This window comes from Balaenoptera borealis, assembly GCF_965194805.1.
Source record: "Balaenoptera borealis genome assembly, chromosome: 10".
Taxonomy (NCBI): domain Eukaryota; kingdom Metazoa; phylum Chordata; class Mammalia; order Artiodactyla; family Balaenopteridae; genus Balaenoptera; species Balaenoptera borealis.
Window position 1 is genome coordinate 56,303,592 of NC_138874.1, and position 10,136 is coordinate 56,313,727.

Below are 10,136 nucleotides of genomic sequence, written 5' to 3' on the forward strand. Positions count from 1 at the left end.
TGGGCTGGGGAGGGGGGCATGGTGGGAGAAGGAGCGCATGACCACAGCGCTGTTTGCTCCGAACCCCTCGTCTCTAATGACACTCTTTGACTGGGTTTGTAGGGTGCGATCTACGGCATGGCCCAGGCTACAGTCGACAGGAACCTGGTGGCAGAATTGTCCTCCGTCTTCTTGGACAGCCTTTTCAGCACAGACACTGTAACTCAGGGCAGCCAGATGAATGGTTCTCCAAAACCCCGCTGAGCTGGGATCCTCCGTGGCCCCGAGGTGCATCTGGCCTTCAGAAGGTGCTCGGGGTGTGGGAGAGGCCACGTGGTTTCAACATCTGGTCTTTGCTCCATAGAGCACAGCGAAGCAGACCATGAGACAGCTTGATCCTCAGGATTCTTGTTTCCATCCTTTTGTGGTTTTTAACGTGAAGACTCTAAAGGGTTCCATGATGTAATTATTTTGCCCTTGTTCTAAATGTTACCCTGGGAATTGTTTTAACTATTTCCTTCTCTAACCTCTCTTGCTTTCGGCTTCACTTAATCACGGTGTGGCAGCTCTGACCTGTCCTGACTCCTTAGGGAAGCTGGGCTACGGTTTACGAGATAGGAAAAGGTTTGCTTTGTTACCTCAGGCAGGTGGGCTAGTCAGACGGGAAGTGTTCCATAACCGAGGTTTCCCTCGGTGGGGGTGAGGTCTGCTCTAAGCAGGCTTCTCCAGTCCTCCTCTGTGAGTGCTTAGCTGTCTCAGGGTCCCTTCTATTGCAGCTTGTGTTGTCTCTTGAGGACACAGGTTGACCAGCCATTGTTCTTGTTATGCGGGGCTGGCGTGGTCCAGCAGGTCTGCTCAGTCCACCCAGGCAGGGTCTGGAGCAGTCGCGGGTCCTCGTCTGTGCCTGCAGTTCCCATTTGATGCTTGGTTGTCATCATCTTTGAGGAAATTATGCTCCCACTGGTTTGTTCCTGTTTCCATGGACGAGGAAGAGAATCTAGGACCTTCTGGGGCTCTGGCGCTGCCTCTCTGTATTGGCAGTGTGAGAGCACACCTCAACTCTCTTGGGCTGGTGATGATCGGAACCAGGCCCTTTTCTATACTTTTCTGAGGATCAGAGTGGGGTGAGCACCCAAATTCAAATGTGTCACCAGAGTTGGCAGCAGTCCTCGCCTCCCTGCTGCTCTGAGCCGTCAAGCATGTTTGTTTGCCTGAGGGAGCAGCTCAAAGCAGCTTCACAAATTGCCTTGACTTACCCGAGGTGGGTGTGAGGAGTGCGTGAGAGAGCCCCCAAGGCAAGGAAAATCTCTCTCCATTCTGTGTTCTTCCTGCCTCTTCCCCCTTTATTCAGCTCCCAAAGGTACGACGGCAGTTAAGCCTCAGGTACTGCAAGCTCCTTCGCCCTGGCTAGGGTGAGGTAAACTTTCTGGAATAGGAAGACATGATGGCAAGTGTCAGCTGTGGCCTAGGGCCCGGGATTCCTTCGTAAGACTAGTTGCTCAGGGTGGCGCAGGGACAGGACCCAACCCTGCGCCCACTCCCCACCCTCTGCCTGCCACACGGGGCGCTGATCTAGGTTGAGCCGGTGTCCTGCTCTCGTGCTGACACACCCTGTGCCTTCTTCCTCAACGGGGACGCGCTGCTCCTGACCCGGGCCGAGGGGAGCTGGATCAGTCCTTGAGGCTTTCACCTGGGTAGGGGCAAGTCGGGAGGAACTTTTCCTTTGTCCCCCTACCCCTCTCAGGGACTCCTGAATATTCAGCCTCTTCAGGCTGGCCTCCTCTAGCCTTCTTCGCTGGGAACGCCAGCCGGGAGAGCCACGACACCCGGACTTCCTGCCAGCTCCTTGGCACGGCTGTCTGAAGTGTTCTTTAGCTCTGTACTTCCTCCACACTAACTGTGGCCAGCTGGCCGCGTCGTTGCAGGGCTGGTGTGGTGTGTTTCATCCTGTCTTCTGTGGGTTCCAAGGATGGTTCGGGTGTGTTTGTGTTTGTTAGAGGCCGAGATCCTTCGGACGTGAGAGTCACGTTCCCTCTGGTGGCTGAACTGCTGGGCACCTCCTGAGAGAGACTGTGCATGAACCGTCCCTGGATCTCCAGTGTGTTCAGGTTGGATAGAGGAAGTCCAGGGGCCCAGAACCACCCGGCAGGCACCACTGTGGTTTGTCAGCTGCTAAAATGGAGAAGCACGTGCCCTGCAGAGTGTGCGGTTGCTTCCGGTGTCTCCCAGGACCTTCCTCTGTGCTGTGACATTGCTTGGGGCGGTGGGGGGTGGCACGATGGTGTTTTCCAAAGGGACCTGCTGTTGCCACTTTAGGTTATGATCACGAGCCTCCGTCTGACCCAACACTTGTGGGCTTTCTACTCTGTACACCTGTGCACATGAGTAACAGTCTGGCAGAGGTGGGTGGAATGTCTTGATGATGTCTTGTTGCCAGCAGGTGTCACATCGGCCTCTGTAAAAACTGTACTCATTTCTGGGTTAGAATTAAGTAGTCGCATGAATATACTGCCATGTCACTTTTAACATGACCAGTTTTATACTTGGAAAACGGTACTTGCCTCTTTTAGATCTTTTCTGTCTTTAACCTCCCCCTTTTCCATCTCAAGGCTCCCTTCCTAATTGCAGCAATAATCTCTTAAGAAGCAATTAAGTAATAAAATGTCCCAAATTTTAATCATTGTGGCTGACTATATTCATTTGTCTATTTAGGCACACAGGGAAGATACCTACTGGGGTGGTTGGTGGCAGCTCCAAACTGGCTGCTGGTGAGAAAGCGCCCCTTTGTGTGGAAATGGTTGTGTGTGACCACTGATACCAGAACCAATTCACAGCCATGGACGAGCAGCAGTTCTGCTCAGTTCCAAGCACTTCCCTTGGCAGCTCCACCAGGAGTGGCGGTCACACCTGTTTAAAGGTCTGGAACTCACATCTTCAGTTGCTTGGGGCCAGGGCCTTGTCTTAAGTTTTCAGTCACCTCCCTCGTCCACACCTGCTTACATCTTACTGATGGATGGAGCCATCTGGGGTGGTCTCCACCTGGCTGGGCAGTGTGGATCCATCTCACCAAAGGACGCTGATTTCAAGCCCACATTTGGTTTGGGAGCCGATGGAACTCCTCAGATATCTGCACACGTAACCACTGGGCCTCTTGTTCCATTATGAACAGGAAGTGAGAAGTCTTTCCGAAGGGTTATTCAGGCTCTGAAGTTCTGTCCTTCAGGTAACCCAGCTTTTCATTCTGGCTCTCAGCCCATTCACACTTCGCCAGAATCAAGCCAAGGAATACCACCTTTGCCGTATAGTTTCTGCCAAATGACTTGGTTCCCTGGGCCCCTATACTTGCTTTGGGGTAAACCCTAGAGAAAAAGGGGCCAGGATATGTTTGGTGAGGAGGCGTGGTCCACCCAAGAAGTGGTGTCTTGATGCTTACAGCTGCTCCTTACAGCTGTGAGCCCCTTTGCCTTCTCTGTGGGTCTTGACAGCAACAAGCTGCTTTTAGCTAGACCCAGTAGTGACAGAAGTAATGACAGAGGCCTAACTTGGTAGCCACCAGCTATAGCCTGTAAGTAGAAGTCAGGTGTTTGAGAGCCTTTTCTTGAGCTGGAGTTGTAATTGCCTTACTTTTTCTTGTGTTTCTTTGGTCCATAATAGCTCCTTAACATCCTCCCCTGTAATTTCAATTATTTGCATTAATTTTAGAATAAACATGTTTATTTCTAAAAAGTGTTGCTTGTGTCTTTGTACCACATCAAGGTGCTTCATATAACTGTAGTGCCCTCTGGGTTGGCGTTTTTCAGTCTTTGATCCATGAGAGTAAGCAGAGGCAGAAAGGTGACATAACAGTCCATACCACCATGTCTAGTGGCTTGTCCCCTGATCCACAGTCATTAGGTCAAAGCACATTTAGAAGAATTTATGTCAGAAGTGAAGCAGATGGGGGAACCACTGTCTGAACCTTGTTGGTCCGACATTAAGCTTTACTGAGAACTTGTTACTAAAAAAGGTTTCGGAGAGAGAGAGATCAAGATGGCAGAATAAAAGGACACGGAGCTCACCTCCTCCCATAAATACATCAAAAATACATGTACATGTGGAACAATTCTCACAGAATACCTACAGGACGCTGGCAGATGATCTCGTACAACCAAAGCTTCAAGAAAGATCACCATATAACTGGGTAGGATGAAAGAAAAAATAAATAGGAATCGGGATGGGACCTGCGCCCCTTGGAGGGAGCTGTGCAAGAGCAAAGGTCTCCTCACCCCGGGAACCCCCTTCACCCGCTGGGAGATCAGCCAGGACAGGGAGCTTCAGCAGCTCAGAGGAGAGAGCAGCCAGCCGGCTTGCAGCAGGCAGCACAGAGAGAGACCAGCACAGACAGTCCCAGCCACCTCGTTGCACTCCGCGGCCCAGATGCGCATCTGCTGGAGCATGTGGGGCTGGGTGCTGAAACTTGGGCTTCAGCAGATAGACCCAGGGAGAGGACTGGGGTTGGCTGCACAGAGATAGCCCAAAGGGGCTGGAGTGTGGTCCAGGCTGCAACCAGGGGTGTGCGCAGGACAGAGTATGGGTTGGTCACAGAAGCCGCGTTATTAACGTGCACACCAAGGGGGTGGGCCTTGCCATAGCAGCCTCATTATCGGTGCTTACAGTGGGCACGGCTACCCCTCTACAGCTCTGGGGGCATGTGAGTGCTGGCGGGTTGCCCATATGCAGAGGCAGGGCTGAAATCTGAGGTGTGTGACTTCAGTGGATTTATGCTGCTGCAGGCAGCTTTGTAACTTCATTGCCTGTGGGACACCTGAGCAGATTACTGGTGCTCCTGTAGCTACGGCGGGTCCGGCATTAGTAGCTGCAGGCTTTGTGGGCCCCGCGCATGCAGCTGCGTGGCCGGGGCCTGAGCTGACTCCTTAGCTCCCATGGCGGGTCCAGGTGTGCAACTACAGCGGTCCCCATGCCTGACTTTGGCAAATCTGTGCTAGTGGCTTTGTGAGCATGGCGCCTGAGTTACACCTGGTAGATTGCCTGCATTCCCATGGCTGACTCGGGGCCAAGGGCAGTGCCAACAACAGTGTACTTTGTGAGCCCGCACAACAGGTGACAGGCAACGCCACAGGGCACATTTCCCAGGGGACAGCTCCGGTGGAAGAAGACTCAGTGGCTCCTCTCTCAGCGGGAGTGCTCCAGTCCTGCCTACCTCACACCACAGCTCAGAAATGGATCTGGGGCTTCCTCTCCAACAACTGGGGAGCAGACCCGCCCCAAACAGGACTGTAACAACCACAGAGCAAAGAGCAGGCCCTGCTGAACATCCAGTGAAGGCTCTGGTCACCACAACACCTATCACACCTCCTATAACATCCAGCACACACTGAAGAAAGACATGGCAGGCATCCATACTAAAAAGTCCTCGCACCAAAAATATTAGGCCACACAGGGATGCTCCCACATAAAAATAGCCCTTCAACACCACAGTATATAACTTTCTCTTAAATTCATAGAGTCAGAGAAATTCAAGTGAAATGAAAAAGCACAGGAACTACTCCCAATTAAAATAAGAAAATCCCCTGAAAGAACAAACAATGAAACAGACCTCTACAGACTACTAGACCCCCAGTTCAAGAAGGAGGTAATAAAGATACTGAAAGAATTAAGGAAGGCTATCAATAAATACAAATCACTGTAAAAAGGAACTAGAAACTATAAAGGAGAGACAATTAAAATTACAAAACTCACTTGCCAAGATGAAAGCCAACCTAAAGGCAATAAATAGCAAACTAAATAATGCAGAAGAATGAATAAGTGATCTGGAAGATAGAGTGATGGAAATCACCCAATCAAAATAGCAGACAGACCAAAAAAAAAAAAAGCAATATATGACATCTATGGGATAATATAAAGCATGTCAATCTATGCACAATAGGAATCCCAGTAGAAGAAGAAAAAGGGGATCGAAAATGTATTAGAAGAAATTATAGCTGAAAATTTCCCAAACCTAAAGAAAGAAACAGATATCCAGATATAGGAAGCACAGAGGGTCCAAAACAAGATGAACCTGAAGAGAACTACACCAAGACATAATTAGAATGGCAAAAGTGAAAAATAAACGGAGGATTCTAAAGGCAGCAAGAGAAAAACAAGGAATTAATTACAAGTTAACCACCATAAGACTATGAGCTGATTCCGATACAGAAACATTGCAGGCCAGAAGGGAGTGGCAAGATATATTCAAAGTCCTGAAATGGAAAAACCTGCAACCTAGGATAGTCTAACCAGCAAGATTATCATTTAGAATAGAAGGAGAGAGAAAGAATTTCTCAGAGAAGAAAAAACTAAAAGAATACAGTAATACTAAAACCTATCCTAAAAGAAATATTGAAAGGTATTCTCTAAATAGAAAAGAAGATTCTATAGGAAAGAGAAAATCACACAATTGGAAAAGAAGTCACTTAAATAAAGCAGTACAGAGATTGAGGGAAAAAAAAATCAAAATTTTTCTGAAAGTGACGATAACCACCTTAAACAGCAAAAGTATAAACAAGATGTAAAAGAGGACGTCAGAACCATAAAGCATGGGGGAAGAAAGTAAGACAATGTAGATTTTTCTTCTTAGAATATGCTTGAGCCTATATGGCTACCAGTCTAAAGCAAGTAGATACAGTAATGGGTAAACATACTTGAAAACAGGGTAACCACAAAACAAAAACATAGAATAGATTCACAAAAAACGAAGAGAACAAAAAAGCATAATACAAAAGAAAACCATCAAATCACAAAAGGAAAAAGAAAAAGAAACAAAGAAGAAATACAAAACCAACAGGAAAACAAGGTTTAAAATGGCAATAAAAAATATCTTTCCATAATTACCTTAAATGTCAATGGACTAAACGCTCCAATCGAAACATACAGACTGGCAGATTGGATAATAAAACAAGAGTCTACAATATGCTGGCTATAACAGACCCACTTTAGGGTGAAGGACACACATAGATTGAAAGTGAGGCGATCGAAAACAATATTTCATGCAAATGGAAATGACAATAAAGCGGGGTAGCAATACTCATATCGGACAAAATAGACTTTAAAGCCAAGGCCATAAAGAAACAAAGAAAAACACTATATAATGATAAAGGGATCAACACAAGAGGAGGATATTACACTCGTTAACGTATATGTACCTATTATAGGAGCACTTAAATACATAAAACAAATGTTAAGAGACATAAAGGGAGAAACTGATGGGAATATAATAATAGTGGGAGATTTTAACAGCCCACTGACATTAATAAACAGATCTTCTAGATAGAAAATTGATAAGGGAAAAGAGATCCTAAATGACACAATGGAACAGTTAAACTTAATAGATATTTTCAGCATATTACATCCAAAAAACTAGAATACACATTCTATTCAAGTGCACATAGAACATTTTCTAGAACAGGCCACATACTGTCTCACAAAACAAGCCTAAACAAATTTAAGAGTATAGAAATTTGAAGTATCTTTTCTAACCACAATGGCATGAAACTAGAAATCAACCAGAGAGAGAAAGGAAAAGACTTACATGGAGACTATACAACATGCTACTAAAAAACCAATGGGTGAACAATGATATCAAAGAGGAAATTTTTAAAAACCATGAGACGAACAACAATGAAAATTTAACCATACCAAATCTCTGGAACGAAGCAAAAGCAGTCCTAAGAGGGAGGTACAGAGCCATACAAGTCTTCCTAAAAAATAAGGAAAATCGCAAATAAACAACCTAACCTACCACCTAAGAAAATTAGAAAAAGAATAAACAAAACCTAAAGGTAACATAAGAAATGTAATAATAAAGATCAGAGAGAAAATAAAATAGAGATGAATAAAAATTTAAAAATTCAAAAAAACCAAGAGTTGGTTTTTTGAAAGAGTAAACATAATCGACAAACCTCTGGCCGGAACGCCAAGAAGAAAAGAAAGAGGACTTAAGTTAAAAAAATAAGAAATGAAAGAGAAGGAGAAACAAACTTCTGAGTTGTTTTGTCTCCTTTGCTGCACATGCTATTATCGCCAGTCAGTGCATTGTGATGCACAAGGGCTAGGGTGAAATGGAAATTTCTCTTTTAGGAAACAGGAAATAAGTTACGAAGAACAGAATTCTCATCCAGTGAAAGGAGATGGTCTCTCTCTGGGCAGCAGTGTTGACTAAATGCAGAGAACCTGGAAATTTATTCAGGAGTTTTGGAAACCCTAAACAAAAAAAAAATCACTGAGGGGCTTCCCTAGTGGCGCAGTGGTTAAGAATCTGCCTGCCAATGCAGGGGACACGGGTTCAAGCCCTGGCCTGGGAAGATCCCACATGCCGCGGAGCAACTAAGCCCATGTGCAACAACTACTGAGCCTGCGCTCTAGAGCTCACGTGCCACAACTACTGAGCCCGTGTGCCACAACTACTGAAGCCCGTGCGCCTAGAACACGTGCTCTGCAACCAGAGAAGCCACCGCTATGAGAAGCCCATGCACCGCAATGAAGAGTAGCCCCCACTCGCCGCAACCAGAGAAAGCCCACGCACAGCAACAAAGACCCAACACAGCACACACACACACAAAAAAATCACTGAACATCATCAGGATTCTCAAATTCTATCCAGAATTGAAACCAGCCTTGTGGCTCACAGGGTCTTGGTAGTCCGGTCGGGTGTCAGGCCTGTGCCTCTGAGGTGGGAGAGCCGAGTTCAGGATACTGGTCCACCAGAGACCTCCCGGCTCCACGTAATATCAAACAGCGAAAGCTCTCCCAGAGATCTCCATCTCAATGCTAACATCCAGCTCGACTCAACAACCAGCAAGCTACAGTGTTGGACACCCTATGCCAAACAACTAGCAAGGCAGGAACACAACCCCACCCATTAGAAGAGAGGCCGCCTAAAATCATAATAAGGTAACAGACACCCCAAAACACACCACCGGACGCGGTCCTGCCCACCAGAAAGACAAGATCCAGCCTCATCCACCAGAACACAGGCATTAGTCCCCTCCACCAGGAAGCCTACACAACCCACTGACCCAACCTTACCCACTGGGGGCAGACACCAAAAACAACGGGAACTACGAACCTGCAGCCTGTGAAAAGGAGACCCCAAACACAGTAAGTTAAGCAAAATGGGAAGACAGAGAAATACACAGCAGATGAAGGAGCAATGTAAAAACCCACCAGACCTAACAAATGTAGAGGAAATAGGCAGTCTACCTGAAAAAGAATTCAGAATAATGATAGTAAAGATGATCCAAAATCTTGGAAATAGAATGGAGAAATTACAAGAAACGTTTAACAAGGACCTAGAAGAATTAAAGAGCAAACAAACAATGACGAACAACACAATAAATGAAATTAAAATTTCTCTAGAAGGAATCAATAGCAGAATAACTGAGGCAGAAGAACGGATAAGTGACCTGGAAGATAAAATAGTGGAAATAAGCACTGCACAGCAAAATAAAGAAAAAAGAGTGAAAAGAATTAAGGACAGTCTCAGAGACCTCTGGGACAACATTAAGCGCACCAGCATTCGATTATAGGGGTCCCAGAAGAAGAAGAGAAAACGAAAGGGACTGAGAAAATATTTGAAGAGATTATAGTTGAAAATTTCCCTAATATGGGAAAGGGAATAGTCAATCAAGTCCAGGAAGCACAGAGATTCCCATACAGGATAAATCTAAGGAGAAACACACCAAGACACATATTAATCAAACTAACAAAAATTAAATACCAAAAAAAAAATTTAAAAACAGCAAGGGAAAAACAACAAATAACATACAAGGGAATCCCCATAAGGTTAACAGCTGATCTTTCAGCAGAAACTCTGCAAGCCAAAAGAGAGTGGCAGGACATACTTAAAGTGATGAAAGGGAAAAACAACCAAGATTGCTCTACCCAGCAAGGATCTCATTCAGATTTGACGGAGAAATTAAAAACCTTTACAGACAAGCAAAAGTTAAGAGAATTCAGCACCACCAAACCATCTTTACAACAAATACTAAAGGAACTTCTCTAGGCAGGAAACACAAGAGAAGGAAAAGACCTACAATAACAAACCCAAAACAATTAAGAAAATGGTAATAGGAAAATACATATCAATAACTGCCTTAAATGTAAATGGATTAAATGCTCCA

General features: G+C 45.7%; 1 protein-coding gene across 5 annotated transcripts in view; it reads left to right on the forward strand.

Moving 5' to 3' along the window:
• Positions 1-2,656, forward strand: part of SGPL1 (sphingosine-1-phosphate lyase 1) — a 60,744-nt gene extending 58,088 nt beyond the window's left edge. For all 5 annotated transcript variants that reach the window (XM_082407228.1, XM_082407227.1, XM_082407226.1 and 2 more), the window contains one exon: positions 103-2,656. In XM_082407228.1, the coding sequence (XP_082263354.1) occupies positions 103-243 (141 nt within the window). In that variant the 3' untranslated portion in view covers positions 244-2,656. The remainder of the gene's footprint in view (positions 1-102) is intronic.
• Positions 2,657-10,136: the final 7,480 nt, after the last annotated feature.